Source organism: Cynocephalus volans, chromosome 8, assembly GCF_027409185.1.
Source record: "Cynocephalus volans isolate mCynVol1 chromosome 8, mCynVol1.pri, whole genome shotgun sequence".
NCBI classification, from domain to species: domain Eukaryota; kingdom Metazoa; phylum Chordata; class Mammalia; order Dermoptera; family Cynocephalidae; genus Cynocephalus; species Cynocephalus volans.
In genome coordinates this window covers 60,509,352-60,529,693 of record NC_084467.1, presented here as the reverse complement: position 1 = coordinate 60,529,693, position 20,342 = coordinate 60,509,352, and the positions used below count along the sequence as shown (strand labels likewise).

Here is a 20,342-nt window from a genome sequence, read left to right as displayed (position 1 = left end):
TCTCATAGACAAAGCAATATTCTGAAAGATAAACAAAATACTGATTCAAAACAGGCAAAACGTGTTAGTTTACACAAAAAGAAACTTCCTAGAAGTAAAGCAAATTCACTTTGCTTCTACTTGATTCCAGTTTTTGAACGAATGTGCTTGAAAAAGCTGTATAAATTAATACCATTTTCCCTTACTACAATTTTAACTGCTTCAATAAATCTATTTTATCAATTGTACTTTTACCTTTTAAAAAAATCTAACATGTAGCAATGTTCCTGAGAGTAACACAGCCACATCGTAAAAATGTCTTTCATCTTACTTTGATAATAGTCTCACCTTCTGTTATGAAACAGAACATTCTTTGGCTGATATAATTCTTAGGCTTAACATATATTTGATTTCTTCACTTTCTTTTTTCATCTAGCAAAGAAGCTTGAAGAGTGAAACTTTCCGTTACTTAAATAAAATGAATATAATAAATTGTAGCTAGACAATTCTGTTAACAAAAGGTAGTTGTGCAGTAGTCTCCAGCCCACACACTGGAAAAACCCATTTCATATTATTTTAATAATGTATATATAAAGTCCATTTTTTAAAAAAAGCAAAAAAGGGTTAGGATTTTTGTTGGTTTTAATGCATTTTTCTTAAGCTAATACAATGAGCTAATATAATGAGCTAATTCCCACTAATATAGCTATATATAACTATAATTACTCTTTCATAAAGAAGCTCAATACAAGTTGATTAGCTTTCAGTTTCCGTCAACTTGAGATAAAACATGTAATCTTTCCGATTGCATAAGGCAATAATTTTCACTGTCATTCACTCAACTCTGCACTAACTGCAGAAATACAATACACATATATTTCTAGATATATACAAGTAAAAACCTTACACATATCAATTTATATCTATTTAAGTTTACCACAAGTATATGGCCACTTAGATTTTTCAGAATTACTTTGCCATTAAACAGGATATGCTTCTCTTATGCAAAATAAAACAATGTTTCAACATAATATAAGTAAACACCAGTAATGAAATACTTAACTTCAGGTAGAACAATAAATGAAAAAAATCACACCCTGCCTTTATTCTTTAAAAACTAAAGAAAAATCTGTTGTAGGGGGAGCTGTGGTTACTGCAAAATTTTATACTTGAGCAATTTATTCTCTAAAGACAGGCTGTTACTTCCTACAAAAGAGAAAAAAGTTATTCTCTAATAAACAAATCTCTTTTAAAACAATTTAAATGTGCCTTAAAATGATTCCAGGATAAATGCAAGTTGGAAATTATGAGAAGCCGCTAGGCAAGTCATTGTGGTTAACAAGAGAGGTTTTGGAAAAAGATCTAGGTTCAAATCTCCGACCATGCTACTTAAAGAAACTTGTGACCTTGAGTATGTTTTTTTTTTTAACCCCCTATAGCCTCAAAAGTGGTCATTGTGTTAAGTAAGAAAGAGCAAATAGAAGCATTATTAGCACTGAGCTTGGCACTTAGTAAGGGCTCTCAGTAAGGTAGCTAATATAATTATTACCAAGATAGTGGGGCTCATTTAATGACCTTGCAAAAGCTGCTATGGTCTTTTTGCTTTTAAAACCCACTCTTTCCTTGCTTAGTAAGGTAACTACTGGTACCTTTTTACTGTTCGCTTTTAGTGTAAATGACTCCACAGAACGAAGAAGAAAAAAAGGGGTAGGTAGTTAAAAACCGAATTTACAGGTAGCAAGAAACTGGACTCAGGTAAAACTGTGTGTGATGCAGAATTTGTTGGAAGGCCGCCATCCTACCTTTCAATTATGCAGACTCGTTAGGGGTTAGGAAGATATTTCCTGGCACACGTTTTTAAAACGAAATCACTTCAGGCAAAAGAAAAGTCTTGTAGTCCGATGCAGGATGAGTTCTTAATTACTTGCTGAATGAATCAATAAACTGTACATTTCAAATAGAAACTATAATTTCCCAGGAAACCTATTTATTGAACAAAATTTTTATTTTCCATTCTGATCTCGAGTCCCTTCCCTCACCAAGAGCTCCAGATTTAAATTTTACCTTTACTTATTTCAAAAACCTTAGGAAGTAGGAATTATTATCCCTAAATTTAAGGAATGAGCCTTAAAAGCAGTCAACTGCCTCAAGTCACATAGTTTGTAATGTACGAAGGGAACTAGGATTCGAACTCGCATTTCCAAGGGCTCCAAAGCCCAAGCTGTTTGTTCTACACTAAAGCTTGTACCACTACTTGTCTACCTAAACCGTCCACTTGTCCCCCTACACTGTCCGACAGACTGCCCAAAGAACAGGAAATCTGTTTTACTGCGTAAAAGTAAAAAAATCGGAGGTCTGGCGCCACCACCACAAGCGACACACACGCTAGGGTCCAGAGAGGCTTGCAGACCGCGCCCAGGTCTCAAGTTTTAGTCAAGGCCTAAGTCCAGACCAAGAGAGGTGAGAAGAGAGGACTGACTACCCTTTCCAGACACCTTCGCCACGGCGAAAACACAGAGAAGATTGGAATGGCAGTAAGAAGGCAAACAATAACCTCGAAAGCCCTTCTCAAGCCAGTTAAACGCACTTACTTGAGCGAAGTAATTCCAGGACTCTACGCCAACACCGGCAACAGAAAGGGCTCCTCCGTCCTCAGCCCCAGGCGCTGCTAGTGATGACATCTGGGCCGCGCCGCATGGAGCGAAGGCCCAGCGCTAGGCCACGAGCCCAGCGCACGGCGCGCGCTCGCGAAAGGGGCGGGGCGGCCCAGCGGCGCCATCTTTAAACGTCACGGGCGGGGCTGCTTCTTCTAGACCAGGGGTTTTGACTATGTCGCGCCTGAAGGAAGTAGCCGGGAGGGATCCCCGGGCGGGTTTCAGAGCTGAGAGGAGAGACCAAGGTACCTCCGTACCCCAGGGGCTGATAAAGGCGGCGAGAAAGAGCGGCCAGTTAAATCTATCGGGTAGGAACCTCACTGAAGGTAAGACCTAGAGGCACGACCAGATTGTGCGTACTGTTAGAGAGCCCTTGGCCCAGGCATTCTCCCTTTCCTCTGGCCTGGCTGTGGCCCCATTTGCCTCAGGATCCCGGTGCTCTAATCCAGGCAAGTGTTACATTTCGACTCAGTTAGTCAGCCCAGTTCGTTTCCTTCTGACCTCCAACAATCTCTAGTGAAGGCATCCTGCTGGGAATCTGCCCATAGTTTAAACGGGTCGCTGTTTTTGGGATTCCCATATTCTATAGGATAAGCACGTAATGCGTGACTAAATTAGCTGTCAGATGGTGGGCAAATATTTAGTTTCTTTGGGCCTCATTTTCTTCCTCTTAATTTGATCTCTAAGGGCATCTACCAATGCTAAAATTCTATAATATGTTATCAGCCCCTTTGTGAGCTTACATTGAATGCCACTGTTCCCTTCCGAGACACTCCTGTATGCAACTGGGCAGAGTGCTAATCACAAGAAATAATGAGCATATTTTCTAAACCGAAGATCAAGACAGATGCGAGAAACCTGATAAAGACCAACAAGCACAAACTGGATATCACCAATGAATGAATGGCCAGATGCTCTTCTGATTATCTTTTTGTGAGTGTGTGTGTGTGTGTGTGTGTGTGTGTGTGTGTGTGAGAGAGAGAGAGAGAGAGAGAGAGAGAGAGAGAGAGAGAGAGAGAGAAATGGAGCAACGTAGCATTTTTCTTGCAATGTTTTCCTCTACTTATATTCAAGTTTTTAGACTATCTGTGATTAAAACCTTCCGTTTTCCTTCTAATGAATGCTTTCTTATTGTGCCATGTATGAATAGATCACACAAATACTTGCTGAATGAAGGAAAGGATATGTGGCATGAATTCTCTGGTTTATCTGGAATACTTTTTAATCAATGGGAACATAAGCATTTTCAAACTACAGATGTGCATATTTGTATACTTGCCTTTCCCAAAACCTGGAATATTTTCCTCTATACCTACATAGGACTCTCTTTTGCTTCCCTTAGGACTCTGCTCAGAGGTCATACCTCAGGGTGGCCCTTTCTAACTACTTGATCTAGGTACAAATGCTAACATTCTGTTCTCTTACCTGTTTAATTTTTTAATAACATTGATCACTGTCAGAATTTATATCATTTATTTGTTTATTGTCTTCTCTGCCCTCCAGCTACAGTGTTAATTCCATGAGGCCATGGAGCTTTGTTTTGTTTACTGTTGTATCCCTAGCACTCAAAATAGTGCTTAATACATAGTAGACTCTTACTATGTACTATGTACAATATTTGTGGAAGGAATAAGTAAATGAATGAGTATTCTCAAATGTTAAGTGGAGAGCTGGAATGTATTTATTGATTGGACCTGGGTGGTTTAGTCTGTTAAACTTTTAGGGAGCAAGTGAATTTTGACTTTTAGGTCTGTGATGATATGGATCAGGACTGTGATCACAATATTTGGCACATCAAATGAGGTTGTTATTGTGTAAACAGAGCCTAACACAATGTCTGGCACACCAAATGATGTTAAATGAGTGAATATACAGTATTTAATAGGAGGGGACAGAACCGGTTCTGTCTTCAAGACAGAACCGTTTCTGTCCTGCATTCTAATTTAACAGTGGCTCAGGTGGTCTAAACCACAAAGATGTATGCCTTTGAATCAACCTCAAGCTGCAACTCAGTTAATACTTTCCATATAACTCTTTAACTTTGGGGAGTGTGTGTATGTGTGTATTTTTTTCTCAATAAACTTTAAAGACAATTTGAAAATGACAGTGCAGTATTGTGGCTTGTCAATACAGGATGCTTTGTTTAATGTAATGAGGCCATTTGTGGGTGGCCATGAATAAACTACTGTGGAGAAAATTGGAATGTTTATCAGTGAGCTTTTCCTGATTTTTTATGTATGGTTTGATTTCTTGATTTATTCTTTTAAAGTACTTATAATTGGGTAGACAGTTCAGCGAGTGACATTTGTAGGATAATCTATAATCAAAATATTACCCCAAACCCAGCAAAACCCTTTTTTTTTTTTTACTATTTTTATTAGATCCTATCATCTAAGTGTCAATGGAGCCCTCTCAATTAATCAACAAAGAGATTGGGGTCCAGAGATGTTAGATTATTGTGATTAGTTGCACAGTTTAAACAAAAGCCTTAGATCCCTAACTCTTAGGTCAATGGTCTGTTCATGATGTTATACTATGTATCATAGTTTAATATATGTAGGTATTTTAAAAGTTCATGGAAAGATTCTTACTATTTTTTAATTGTAATTTTTCCTGAACTTTTTGAAGTACACTTGTATTTACAGTTTTTTAGAAGATAGGAATTGACATAGGCTAGGATATAGACCTTAGGAGGAACTGAGCATGATTTTCTGCCTTAAGGAAACAGTATTGTATACTGTGGGTGATCTATGAAATAGCCCAAAAAAGTCTAAAAAGATTTTTAAATCTCATGGTTTGTTGTCCCTATAGTTTACTGGCTACACATTCTTTTACCCTTGTGTGTAAACACCATTTTAAACATATTTTTCATTTCTTTGGCTCTTCACCCACCTACTTCTAAGTATCTTCCCTAAATTAGACAGTTCTCTCCCATCAACCCATTTGTGAGTCCTCATTTCTATAATTAACAGTTGTCAGTAGAAAAAGAGTAATATGTCCCCCAAAATGCAAAGAAATCTTTTTTTCAGAATTTGTTAAGGTCCATTTTGTCCATTGTGGAAGCCTGTAGTCACATGTGGCTATTTAAATTTTAATCAGTCAAAATGAAATAAAATTAAAAATCAAGTTCTTCAGTCATTTAAGCCACATTTCAAGTGCCCAGTAGCCATATGTGTCAAGTGGGTACCATATTGAGTAGTGCTGATGTAGGACATCCATTATTGTAGAAAGTTATATTGAACAGTGCAACCCTGTGAGATATATTGTATGCCAGTCATTAGTATTAGCTATTCTTGTGGCCGTGTTGGAGTATCTCTTATGGTTTTAATTTGCATTTTCTTAAAAACTAATGATGTTGAGCATCTTTTCCACTGTTGTTAGCCTTTTGTGTATCTTCTGTTAAGTGTTCAAATTTTTTGGTCAATTTTTTTAAATGGGCTATTTGTCTTCTTATTGAGTTTCAAGACTTTGTACGTATTTGGGATACAAGTCCTTCTCAGATTTATCTCATATTCTCCCAATCTGTGGCTTGATTGATTTTCTTTCTCTTTTTTTGTGGTTGGCCAGTACAGGGATACAAATCCTTGACCTTGGTGTTATAATACCATGCTTTAACTGGCCGAGCTAACTGGCCAGCCTTGACTTATTTTCTTAATGGTATCTTTAGAAAAACCTAAGTTTTTAATTTTGATGAAGTCCAATTTATCACTTTTTTCTTTAATGATTTGTCCTAAGGTCTGTTTCAGTCTTAAGAAATTTTTGCCAATCCCAACCCTGTGAAGATTTTCTCCTCTGCTTTGTTTTAGAATTTTTTTAGTTTTATCTTTTCCATTTAAGTCTTTGATCTATTTGGAGTTATTTTTTGAGTGTGTCACAAAGTAAAGGTTTAGGTTCATTTTTTACTAATATGATTTTACAGTTGTTCCAGTACCATTTGTTGAAAACACTGTTCATTTTTTATTAAATAATATTGGCACCATTATTGAAAATCAATTGACAATATTTTATTACGTGGAATTTTTTCTGAACTCTTCTTTTCCATTGACCTGCATGTCTTTTCTTATGGTAATACCACACCATCTTGATAACTGTAGCTGTATAAGACTTGAAATCAAGTAATGTAAGTCCTACAATTTTGTTCTTCTATTTCAAAATTGTTTGACCTAATTTAGTTCTTTTGCATTTCAACATACATTTTAGAATCAGTTTGTTAATTTCTTCAGAAGAGCCTTCTGGAATTTTGATTAGGATTTGATTAGGATTGTGCTGAATCTCTAAGTCACTTTGGGGAGAAGTGACATCTTTGCAGTATTGAGTCTTCCTTGTTGTTATATGGTATATATCTCTACTTTTCTAGGCCTTCTTTAAAGTCTCACAGCAATGTTTCATATTTTCATACTATGTGTCTTATACATATTTTGTAAATTTTACACTTTTTCATGGTTTTGGATGTCTTACATTGTAAATCGTTAAACATTTTAAAAAATTCCTGTTGGTTGCTAATATGCACAATTGATTTTTGCATATTGAGTTTGAATCTTGTGACCTTTATGAACTCACTGATTACATATAAATTTTTTTGCAGATTCCTTAGCATTTTCTACATAGACAATCATGTTATCTTTTAATAGGGACAGTTATACTGCTTCCCTTACTATCTGAATGCCCTTTATTTCTATTTCTTGTCCTACTGCATTGGTCAGGACCTCTAGAAAAATACTGAAGTAGTGACAATGGGCATTCTTGCCTTGTATACTGTGTTAGAGAGAAAGCATTGAATCTTATACCATTAAGTGTGATGTTATCTGTAGATTTTTCATAAATGCCTTTTATCAGGTTGAAGGAGTTCCCTTCTGTTCCTAGTTTTCTGAGAGTTTTTATTGTTGTATTTTGTCAGACGCTTTTTTGCATTTCTTGACAATCACATAGTGTTTCTCTTTTTTCTATTAATATGGTAGATTGTATTGCTTGATTTTTGAATGTTAAACCCAGATTTGTATTCCTAAGATAACTCCCACTTGGTCATAATGTATTATCCTTTTTATATAAAGCTGCTAAATTTGTGAAGGAATTTATGGTCTATAAACATTAAGGACATTGGCCTGTAAGTTTTTTGTTTGTGTTTTGTTTTGATATTGGGATAATGCTGGCCATGTAAAATGAATTGGGAATCATTCTTTTCTCTATTTTTTGAAAGAGTTTATGTAGAATTAGTATAATCTTTACTCTAAATGTCTGATAGAATTCCACAGTAAAGCCATCTGCCTGGAGTTTTCTTTGTGTGGATTTTTATTTTGGCATGGAGGGTGGCGGTGGGTGGCTGGTTCATACAGGGATCGATCCCTGGACCTTGGTGTTATCAGCACCATGCTCTAACCGACTGAGCTAACCAGCCAGCCCTAGTGGGGATGTTTTAAGTAGCAAATTTAATTTCTTTAATAGATACGAGGCTACTCAGGTTTTCTATCTCTGTCATGCACTTTTTTCCCTGTCGAGGAATTTATTCATTTTATCTAAGTGGTTGAATTTAGTGGCATAAAGTTGGTCATAATATACCCTTATCCTTTTAACATCTGTAGGATCTGTAATGTTGTTCTCACTTTGATTCTTGATCTTGGTAATTTGTTTTGTCTTTTTTTTCCCTTCATCTGTCTAGGTAATTTTATTGATCTTTTCTAAAGAATTGGTTTTATATTATTTTCTCTATTGTTTTCTGTTTAATTGATTTCCACTTTTTATTTTCTTGCTTCTGAATTCTTTGGGTTTAATTTGCTTTTTCTTCTAACTTCTTAAAATTGTAGCTTAGATGTACTTTTAGGATGCCTCCACAGAATTCCTCAATAGTTAGGACTACATGTATACCTTTTACTAGTTCTTCATATTGGGGGGAGGGGGACAATAGTAACGTGAATCTGGATTCTATAAGCTCTGGAAGAAATTGGGATACCCCACAAACAATTAATGGGGAAAGGAATGAGCAATAAGTCATTGTTTATATAAAAGCAAATTGGTATGTGTTCAGTAATAGTATAATATCAACAATTATCAATCCCTTGATGGATACACATCAGCTGCACTAAATGAGTGTTAATATTTTGTCATTATTATTTCAGATACTTTTTAAAAATTTTGCCTTTGTTGTCATTGAGAGTAGAATTGTGCTTATCACATAGCTTCTTCTATATATCTTCTTTTTGAGTGTTTTGTTTTGTCTTGCTTTGATTTTTGTTCTGGAGCTTTTTGTTGATGACTCACACTAAATAGCACATTGGAAGTCTCCCCCCCCCCCCCATAGCAATATTTAATTTTAGTCAAATACATAGGTATCCCAATTACTGTTGACTCCTTTGGTGTCAGTAAATTCATATGCCAATTGCTGACTGATCTATGTTTCTCATTCCTCCTCAACCATCTATACCTACACACCATAATAATAATGATAAATTTTATGATGCTTTTGCTGTCAAAACAGTTGAGAAGAGTGAAGTTTTTAGTTTTGCTTCACTTTAAAAATAAATGTCCATCCAGAAACAGAAACACGTTGGGCTCATATTCTGTGTTACTCACAGTTTTTGGAGATCCTGTGGTAGCATAGTAGAGAAGTAAAGAATGACTAATCAGAGAGAAGGATTAAGAGAGAGATCTTATTATTTATTCCCGTATGAATGTAGGTACCTTATTTTTTTGAGTGAGTATAAGTCTCATGGATTTCAGGGGCTATGCTTTGCTTCTCTAGCCATGATATCAGAAAAATCATTCTAAATTGTACTTCTTTGTCCTGAACTTGAAGCTTTGACTGTACCTTTCCATTTAATTTCTGATGGTTTTGAAATGATAGTCAGTGACAGTAAGGCATAACCAATGATTGCCTTGATTTATATCAGCTCATGGTTCTACATTATCTGTATATGTGGTACTACTTTTGTAAAGTAATGAAGGACTCCATTTAAAATAGTTTTGTTACAGCACTACAGCAAGCTATTTTCTGGAGCTTCAAGTTTTGTAATGACAATGTGGACACTGCCTATTCATTTTTTACAGTCTTATTTGCTATATTGCAGGAATTGTCATTTGCTGCAATAGAATAACACAATGTTGTGTGGTCGAACAAAACATTAAATTGTATGTCAGGTAAAATAGAGAGTAGCTACTAAAGTCAGATATTCCTCCCAAATATTAACAGAAAGCCAAGACAGGATAGCCCTTCCAGAGTTTGAATCATATCTCTGGTGTTTTCTAGCTTCTAACCATGAGTAAATTATACATTCTCTCTGTGCCACATTTTCTTGTCTATGAGATGGAAATAGTAGTAGCATCTACCTCACAGAGTTGTTATGAGGTTTAGATGAGTTAGTATATTAGAAGATTGCCTGGTATTTGTGTTGTTATTGTTACTAGCCCTTTCTGAGCCTTAGTACAGTTTATGCTTCTGTTATAAAAGTTATAACATTACATATAAATGTTGATTTTTATGCCTTCTCTGTTGTTCTATTGTGATCATGGTAGAGTGTGTTATTTATTTGCCTTTTATATATACCAGAATGTGCTGTGCAGAGTATGCATCTAGTAAATACAACTGAATGAATTTAAAAGTGAGATTTAATATGTAAAATACATATTATATTGTCTGCTTTTGAATAAAATCAACTTTTGTTGCAATTTGTTGCTGTTTGGCTTATTTGAAATTTTTTGTTTCAGAAATTGTTTTTCAGTAGATAAACTGAATAGCTGTTACAATAGTATGTCACTTAGTGTCTACTTCTTTCCTTCCTTCCTTCCATCTTTCTTTCCCTCCTTCCTTTCTTTGTGGTGGTGATGGAAACAGTGCCCCAGTGTGTCTGGAGAATAAATGTGGATATCCCAGAGGAAGCTAATCAGACTCTTTCATTCAGTGCTACTGAAAGATGGTGGGAACAGACGGATTTAACCAAACTAATCATATCAAACAATAAACTTCAGTCACTTACAGAGGACCTCCGACTCCTGCCTGCACTGACTGTTCTTGATGTAAGTTGACCGACTGTAAATATGAGTTATTAGTTGAACAGATTCCAAAACTAAATTCAGTTTTTTTTAAGCAGAAAAACTTTTATGTTGAGTTGGTAGAATACAAGAACAAGTAACACATCATTACGTTAGACACAGAATAATGGTTAAGAGTGTAGAGTCAGAATACCACATTTCTAATTTTGACTGCCGAAGGAGAGTTACCTCTTTATGCCTTAGTCTTCACATCTATAATCCTAAACTGATACTACTTATTTTAAAAAATTTTTCTTAGAATTAAATGACTTAATGGTAACAGACAGAATTAGTATTTAACAAGTGGTTGCTTCTGCTCATCTTTTTTCTTATTGTTGTTATTTTTATCATCATTATTTTAGACATTAAAGCAAGTACTTAGGATAGTTTTTTGTTTGTTTTTTTGAAACTTGGCTTCAACCTTATTGACTTTATTGAATCTAATTTTTTATTTTTATTTTTTAATTCAGGTACTTTCCTTTTATGCTCTAGTTGCTATGTCATGTGGTAAAATAAAGCATGAGTAGTTTATTTCAGAATCTACAGACTTTTGGCATGCTTTTCTTAGCTACATCAAAAATCCTCCAATAATGTGTGAAAAAGTTGGATCTAAATAGTCAAATTTCTAAAGAAGTTTTTATTTACTGTTTTGTAAAACAAATGGATTGGCCTACTCTAAGTTTCCTTCTTCCTTAAAAACAATGATTCTGTAAGAGAATGAGAGAAGTCTCCCTCTCCCTTGTCATATCATTTCTGTATAATTATAAAATTAAGAATATTGACTTTGTCTTTTAATAACTTTTAGATACATGATAATCAGCTGACATCTCTTCCTTCAGCTATAAGAGAACTAGAAAATCTTCAGAAACTTAATGTCAGGTAAAATTTAAGCTTATTTATTTCTAATATTGCTATTATAATGGTGTAAATCTAATATTCTTTAATTTTTTTCTAACCTTAGAAAATATCTTTGTATTATCTCAGAAATAGGTTAAAGCAGAATAAGAATTTTAAGTTTTAATTGTTAGATTGTTTTTCTTTTTAGTTTTAGAATTTCCTATATATTTTCTGATTTTATGAATTTAAGGCTAGTTGGGGTTTTTTTTAATGCTTTTTGTTTTATTTTTACAAAACAATTTTTAGTGGTTCTTATTTTAGAAAACAATTTTGTTAACATCTCAAGTTTTAAGGTAGTTTGATATTCTGAAAAATATCTAGTTGTTAAACAATAAGGAAGAAATATAAAATAGTTCTTTCATTAATGATGAACAATTTTATGGTTTTTAATATTAGTAGTTCTTAAAATTTTTCAATGACTCCTGGGTTTTCATGATTATGTTTCTAGTACTATCATGGATAGGTACATGGGAGGCTAGGCAGCTACGGCTCTAGCTAACTCTGTTTTCTCCCCAATATACATCCAGACTCTTAAGAAAGAATAATTTTGTGTTATCTGAGTTATACAGACATTGATTAGAGGAAAGGAGATTAGGAGAGATTTCATGTAGGAAGAGAAACATAAGGTTTAAGTACTATAAGAACAGTTTAAAAAACTGTGGCTTATAAAGTAGATAGGGTCACAGATCTATCTAACACATATAGTCAAGTCTGTTTTCTGGAGGTAAGTTAGCTGGTTTGAGAGAAAACAGTCCCTCAAATAAGAGTCCTCATTTAGTGACAAACTTAAAATTACCATAAATCAGTAAAAATATCTATACATACAAAGGTGTTAATTGTTTAGAACTACATCAGAGCCTCTTACTCTTAGAAGACAAAGCCGTAGATATGGCCTGCAAAGACAAGAGTGGGAGAGCTGAGAGGAAGGAGAGAGGAAGTTAAGTATGAATTGGGTGGGGCTTGAGCTTTAGATTCCAAAACTTAAGAGTGTGAATCTTAGGATGGAGCAGTCAGGTAAGAAAAGGAGATGGAGGGAATATATAGCTAAAAGTACATCTCTGCCCAACTAGATCCCTATCAAATATACAAAGATTTTAGCTAAGTAACCAACAATAGTAACTACCTTTTAGCAATTTTTTTGGTTCTTATTTTAGAAGAAATCTTTTTGTTCCAACTAATTTTATTTTAATGTAACTCTAGGTTATTATAAGCCCCTTTATTCATTTTTTTCCTGTTGTTTGTGAAGTTAACTTTATGTGGCCATTACTCTATTAAAGTAGAGTAAAATTCATAAGTGCATAGTTAAGTTGTAATAAACCTGGGGACTGTTTCAGTCATCTCTTGATCATCAGAGAGTATATCATCTTCAGTGATTGGGAACTTCTCCTAAACCGGTAAGCTGAATATCTCTACAGAAGGGCTAAACTGAAAACTTAGGACCAAGTACAAAGTAGGGTGGAATTGCATTTTACATTCAACTTGACATGCCAGGCACTCAAACAGAAATAGCTATTTTTTGCTAAATTTAAAGCCTAATTTCCGTATAAGATGTAATTCACTGTAGTGTGTGTGTGCACATATTTTTGTTAAAATTCTGAAAGTCAAATATGGTATAAAAAATTAAGAGTCCAGTATGTTCTTTACATGATGTGTAAAATCAAGCGATCAAAGTTCACAAATTATTTGTGTTTGATTAAAAACCTTTATTTCTCTGTTATTTTTCTTTGAAACTCCAATTTGGTTACTTTAGATTACTGTTACTTTAATGAGTGTAAACTTTTGGGATGTGAATTTTGATAAGTACTTAAATTTAGTAACCATATTTCATTTTTGTAATGAATATATGTAGTTGGTTAGCAAAAATGCCTTTGATAAATATTGTGTTGTTATCAAATTATTAAGCATTTATTTTATCAATCAATAGCCATAACAAACTGAAAATACTCCCTGAAGAAATTACAAATCTAAGAAACCTGAAGGGCCTTTATCTCCAGCATAATGAACTAACTTGCATACCAGAGGGATTTGAACGACTTTTCAGTTTAGAAGATTTAGTAAGTTGTACTTTTCTGATTTTTGTATAATTTGGGGCTGATGGGATTGTTCATCAGGCTAAGAAATTAGATATATGATTGAAATTATGGGAACATGGACAGCTGATTTTGTGATTATCAGAAACTGTGCATTTCAATTAGATTGCTAAATTACTAATCACAAATTTGTTTTTCCTGCTACAAAATCAACTTTTAAGTTTTAATTTAGGAACAGAGTTTGGGAAAGGGGCAATGAGGATGACTTTGCAATTAGAGGCTTCTACAGCTTAGCAAAATAGAAAGAAGTTGTCTCTAGCACAAACAAATTCTCTTTTCTATACCCATTCCCATTTCTTCCTTTATATTACATATGGCCCTCCTGCCCTCTGAGTGTCCAGATAATCCCTTTGGGGCCCACCTTTTCTTCCCTATTTTTCAAAATTGCCATACTTGCTGGCAAAATTTTTATTCCCTTTGTTTCACTTATCTAATGTACAGATAACCATAAAGCAATGCCATTTTTTTTTTTTTTTTTTGGCAGCTGTCCAGTTTGGGGAATCATACCCTTGACCTTGGTATTACTAAGGCCTTGCTCTAACCAAGTGTAATATAAACATTTTAATCATATTGTTAAGAATAATAAAAACAGTGGCACTTTGCTTTGTACTTTACATATGGAGAAGTAGATAGTTTTATCCCCTAACACAGTAAGAAGCTAAGGCTTATAAAAAGAGGAAATTTATCAAAGGTCACTTGACTAATAAGTAACAAAATCAGGATTTGAATATAAGACAATTTGACTCCTAAGAGCATCTTTTTTTTCCACTTTACCACCAAAGAAATAAAATTCACCTTTAAAATACCATCTGGAAGACTTTAGCTATATTCGATCAGAGCTTTCTAATATATAATATATAATATCTACTCCACAAAGTTATTTCATATTACATTCTTGTTTTTTCCTCTTTTACATGAGAAAAAACTTTGGAAAACTTATGTCATTTTAACCTTAAATTTTATTTATCATTAAAGAAAAATTACTCCTTATACAATTCTGTTTTTTTCTTTATGTACATCTATTTGTCATCTGCTGTAGTGTTTGAAATCAAAATATATATACATCTTAACTATTCCTTTAGTGTCTCTTTGCTTTTCAGTCTGATCAGACTGGAAATAAGGTTTGGAAAATAAAGGCCATGGTAGATAAAATGAATGGCAGTGGAAGGAGCCATCAGATTTTCTTATAAAAATGGGTGGTAAAAGAGCAATTAATTCAAAAAAAGAAAGTGTCCATTAGAGTTGAAAGCTGAAAGGAAACCTTATAATAAATGAAGTTTCCAGTTTCTCCCTTATGGGTTCCCAAAGTCATTTGCATAATGAGAGGATATTTCATTTGAGATTGTGTTCTTAAGGACTTAGTATCAGATAGGTCATAAATGTAGGCAGCAATATATTAGAACAGATCAAAAGTATAAAATCACGTGTAATCATTTAAAATAGTAATATTTCTTAAAGTTATATAAAAACTGCTTAGCATAATGGTACTAAATAAATATTTAAGGAATGACTTGGCATAAATATAGATTAATTTAAATACAGTATACTTATGTTTTACATCTAACTTAATTATTAACCGCAATAATTAAATATTTAACTTTATTAGTAGTTCTGTTGACTAGAGGGGAGTTTATTAGAATGACTGGGTTCTTTAAAATGCTTCGAGAATTTCTGAATTAGTTTCTTTTCCAGTAACTTTTTAAGCTTTCTATTTTGGAATAATTTTAGATTTATAGAAAAGTTGTAAGTATAGTAAAGAGAGTTCCCATATATCCTTCACCCAGGTTCCCCTAATGTTACCATTTTATATAACCATGGGACATTTGCAAAAAATCAGAAATTCACATCGGTACAATGCTAGTAACTAAACTGGATTTTATACAGATTTCCCCAGTTATTCTACTCTTGTCCTTTTTTTTGTTCCAGGATCAAATCCAGGATATGACATTGCATTTATTCTCAGTAACTTTTTTTTTTTTTGGTCTTTTTCGTGACAGGCACTCAGCCAGTGAGTGCACCGTTCATTCGTATATAGGATCCGAACCCGCGGTGGGAGCATCGCTGCGCTCCCAGCGCCACACTCTCCCGAGTGCGCCACGGGCTTGGCTGATTCTCAGTAACTTTTGATATCACAAAACATTTATTTATTAGCAGTCTCTTGATTCTTAGCATTTGTAGTATTGGAGTTGTAAATTATGTTATGTTTAGCGTTACAGACAATATTGTGATAATATTGTTGTAATAATGGTATGTTTTTTAAAAAATGAGCTGATCCAGCATTTTTACCTTCTTTTTATCTTCTGTATTTATTCAGAGTAACAGAATGCAATTGTTTAATGTTGGACTAAATAAAAGCTTTCAGAATATAGTTCCTTTAAGTCATTTTTTTTCTTATTTTTTGTTGCCATGGGCTCTTCCTACACTTTGTAGAGAAGTTTACACCTAATTCAAGTGTTAAAAGAATTACCTTGTGCTCAAACAACTTTAAAAAAGAAAAAAAAAAAAAGAATTGATTCATAACATTGTCTTTTATTTATTTATTTTTATTTTTAAATTTTTTTAGTATCCACAACAGGTATGAAATGTAACATTGTCTTTCAAAGGGAGTTTAAAAAAAAAGTCCTCTCATAACTTTAAAGAAAAAACAGAAACGTAAAGATTTTAAGAAACATCAAGGTATAGAGATTAATTATGAAAGCTTGAATGAGTTAAAAGTAGAGAGTAGACTTGTGGTCTTAGTCAAAGCAGACTTGCTGAGGTTAGCAGAAGAACCAAGAGAGAATATTTTTTCCTCAAAAATTCAAATGACCATTTTATTAGCTTTATTTTTCTTTCTTTCAGGAATTTTTCTTTCTTACAAAGATGGTTTTCACTTTATATTATGGTTTACCAATAATATGCCTAATTCATAGGTACTCAATAAATATTAGATGAACAAATGGATTTATGCATTGAAAACATTATGCATGATATAGCATGACTTTTAACAGAAACCTTTTTGTAAAATTTTTTTTTTAAAGATGAGGGGTAAGGGTATCTTAACCCTTGACTTGGTGTTGTCAGCACCACACTCTCCTAAGTGAGCCAACCGGCCATCCCCATACAGGGATCTGAAACCATGGCCTTGGTGTCATCAGTACCACACTCTCCCAAGTGAGCCACAGGTCGGCCTCATAAAATGTTTTTGAAGTCAGAATTCATTCTGATTCTTGTCTACCGCATTGATGGACACAGATGGCTTGCAGATCTTGAAAAAGAATGTTAAAATGAATGATAATCTGTGAAATTGTCAGTGAATGAGGGTTACAAAACTCACCTCTGAAGTAGTTTCTTTTATGTTGTAGTTCCCTCAAAATTCTGAAATCCCTTTAGGGATCTTTTTTTTTTTAAAATTTATTCATTCATTCATTCTTTCTTTTTCTTTTTAAAGGATCTTTCGAACAATCGTCTTACAACTGTTCCTGCTAGTTTTTCTTCTCTATCCAGTCTGGTGCGACTCAATCTTTCCAGTAATCAGCTGAAGAGTTTGCCAGGAGAAATAAGTAGAATGAAAAGTAAATCTTCTTTATTTTAAAAAAAATACATAAATTTGAAGTTGATGCAACTTTGCATTTAGAAAAATAATTTTTAACATAGCAGCAGACAAATAAAGTAGTACATTTTTATGGTGGTAAATGCAAACAATAGCAATTAGTCAGATTTTCTCCAGACTATTATTGTCTAGCAACTGCCTAAAGAAGTACTATCAAAAAGATACTTAGACATATCGAAAGGAGGAAAAGAAAATATGATTATGAATTGTAGTAAAATTATATTCCTGAGAAATTAAGGTTTTGAGCTGTGCTGTTAAGAGGTGAATCCACCTGTGACATGTAGTTATATTAGAGCTGTAGCCTCCTCGTGGTCTGTAAGTAATAATGTCAAGAGATAGTCTTTTTGTTTGTTGTTTTGGCAGCTCTCTGGCACAGAGATCGAACCCTGGACTTTGGTGTTATCAGCACCATGCTCTAACCAGCTGAGCTAACCAGCCAGCCCCACAAGATAATCCTGTTTTGCCAGAGGGCCCAGGTCATCAATCCTTTTTTTTTAAAAAAAACAGCCAAAGTTTAGTGGTTCTATTGAAGTTAACTGTTGAACTCTCATATTTAAAATACTGTAGAACTAATATTAAGGGATAAAAAAATTAAGGTACATTTGAGCACCTTTTAAATAAGTGTACTTCATCATATTAGAATACTTAGAGTACAGAATCATTATAGTGATATTTTTGTTTAAAGGCTAACTATTTCTATAAGCTCAACTTTTTCTAAAATTAAAATTAAAAATTTTAAAAATTTAATTAATTAATTTACGTATATTTAAATCCCACATTTGAGTGAGAACATGTGGTGTTTATCTTTCTGTGCCTGACTTATTTCACTTAACATAATGTCTTCCAGGTTCATCCATGTTGCCTCAAATGACATGATTTCATTCTTTTTTACGGCTGAGTAGTATTTTGCTGTGCATATATACCACATTTTCTTTATCCATTCATCTGTCAGTGGACGCCTAGGTTGATTCCACATCTTGGCTATTGTGAATACTCTCACAATAAACATAGGGATACAGATATAGAAAGCAGAATTGTGGTTACTAGAGGCTGGGAAGGGAAGGGGGGAAGGGAGATGAGAAGTCAGTTAACAGATCCAAATTTACAGTTAGATAAGAAAAATGAGTTCTAGTGGTCTACAATACTGCTAAGTATCTATAACAATAATTTATTGTATGTTTTCAAGTGGCTAGAAGAGAGGAGCTCAAATGCTCTCATAAGAAAGAAATGATAAATTTTTGCAATAACAAATATGCTAATTACCCTGATTTGATCATCACATATTTAGGCTTGTATTGAAATATAACTCTGTATCCCATAAATATGTATAATTAATGTGTGTCAATTAAAAAAATAATTTAAAAAATGTAAAGGCAAACTATTACTATTTCTTGGTTGATAACTACACTGTTTGTCAGCTGTAGACTATTTACCTTATACACTCTTTTTTTGCTAGTCATATGTAAACCCTCTTCATTTTTTACAACCTCCTTTTTGTGGAGGAAGTCATCGAAGTGATTTCCTACCACTGAATACAGATTATTTTGAGGTGAATTTATAAAATTGTGTTATTTCACTTTAGATTAATGGTTATTTCTCATATATTCATATAATAGGAGTGCATAAGTTAAATCTGCCATTAACAAATTGACATTTTTGGGGAGCCTCTGCCTGTGATCTCAGTAGTTAAGATTCTACTTGTCTTTGCCATTTTTCAACAAAGGTATTATAAAGCTAAGCGTAAAATATGACATCTGGAATGAAGATATAAGAAGCATGAATTTTTTTTTCAAAAACTGAGTGGAAGTATCTTGAGAAATAGTAACATATAGAGAAATCAGTAGAAAAATACTTTGAGTTTATAGCAGTTATTCTAATATGCTGTGTAATTAATGATCAGGAACTTTCTGTTCCTCAGCCATGACAGCGATACTTTTAAGCTATCACCAGTACGACATTTATTTATTTCACTACTAATGACTGGATCCCTAAAACAATATCTTATATTCATATGGTCCTGTATAACTCACATCCTTTTGTATATATCATTTTACCATCACAACAGTTTTGTAGTATAGCTGGAATGTGTATGTTTTAAATTTTAAAGATACACAAACCTAGAAATTGCAGAGCCAGTGCTTAAATCCTGTTATTCATCTACGTTGCTCCTACCACTGCATACTGCATACTAAATCAGTGCTCTTAGATGTAAACATTTGTTATAGTCTGTAACTTTAAAACAAACTTTTCTTTATAGAATTTACTGGATTTGGGATGGATCAGATTATGACATTTTTTTCCTCAGTACTCTAGTCAAATAATATATAAATTATTACATTATTAATTGAAAGTAGTCCTACTGTATTTGTCTTGAAAAGCAGTTAGCTTCTTCATATACTTCTAAAGTAGCCTTTTCTTTCATATCAGCCCAGTCTTGAATTATGTCAAAATTGACAGGCTTAAAGCACAGGAAAATTAGTTGTAAAATGCATATTGCCTATTCAAATTAGAGAGTTGAGAGTGAGTTTTTGGAGAACGTATGGTGATCATGATAAATGGAATAATCTTTAATATGCATTAGGGAGAAAACTGCTTATTGAAGTTTGAAGGGAAGGAAGACCCTTTACCTTTCTCCATTTTTGTTTTCTGTTCTGCCTTTTAAGAAAGATCAGGAGGTTAAGAGAGAAGTGCTGTAAGTAAGGACATTCTTCCTGAGCTATAGTATACATTCTTGTCAGGCATATTATCTAAGACATTAGGAAAAGCAAGTAATTAAAAAAAAAAGAAGAAAGGAAGGAAAGAGGGTCAGGGAAAGAGAGAGGAAGATAGTATGGATAGATAGAAGAATGGGAAGGAATACATAGAAATTCAAGGCTGTTTGGCGAAAAGTTAACTTGCCTAAAATACAGATGTATCTAAGCCATTACTAGCTAGGGTTACTTGACATCCATTCATTCAACCAGTATGTATATGTGTCTATATGTCTTTAATTACATTAAACTTTTTCTTTTTAAAAGTGGGTAATAATTGAGGTAAATAATAAATGTATACTGTATGTGTTTTAGAGTACTAGAGGCCTTTATTTTTTAAATGTATTACAAAGATGAA

The 20,342-nt window shown here is 33.6% G+C and overlaps 2 protein-coding genes across 6 annotated transcripts in view; one reads left to right on the top strand and one right to left on the bottom strand.

Annotated features, from left to right (window-relative positions):
* Window positions 1-2,660, bottom strand: part of SRSF11 (serine and arginine rich splicing factor 11) — a 41,103-nt gene extending 38,443 nt beyond the window's left edge. For 2 of the 3 annotated variants that reach the window (XM_063105239.1, XM_063105242.1), the window contains exon 1: window positions 2,571-2,660. The gene's annotated coding sequence lies outside the window, so the exon portion shown is untranslated. The remainder of the gene's footprint in view (window positions 1-2,570) is intronic. The other variant, XM_063105241.1, reaches the window with a different exon arrangement.
* A 121-nt stretch (window positions 2,661-2,781) lies between these two features.
* LRRC40 (leucine rich repeat containing 40) overlaps window positions 2,782-20,342 on the top strand; it is a 56,709-nt gene continuing 39,148 nt past the window's right edge. For all 3 annotated transcript variants that reach the window (XM_063104877.1, XM_063104879.1, XM_063104878.1), the window contains exons 1-5: window positions 2,782-2,959; window positions 10,459-10,640; window positions 11,461-11,534; window positions 13,477-13,606; window positions 17,073-17,196. In XM_063104877.1, the coding sequence (XP_062960947.1) occupies window positions 2,809-2,959; window positions 10,459-10,640; window positions 11,461-11,534; window positions 13,477-13,606; window positions 17,073-17,196 (661 nt within the window). In that variant the 5' untranslated portion in view covers window positions 2,782-2,808. The remainder of the gene's footprint in view (window positions 2,960-10,458; window positions 10,641-11,460; window positions 11,535-13,476; window positions 13,607-17,072; window positions 17,197-20,342) is intronic.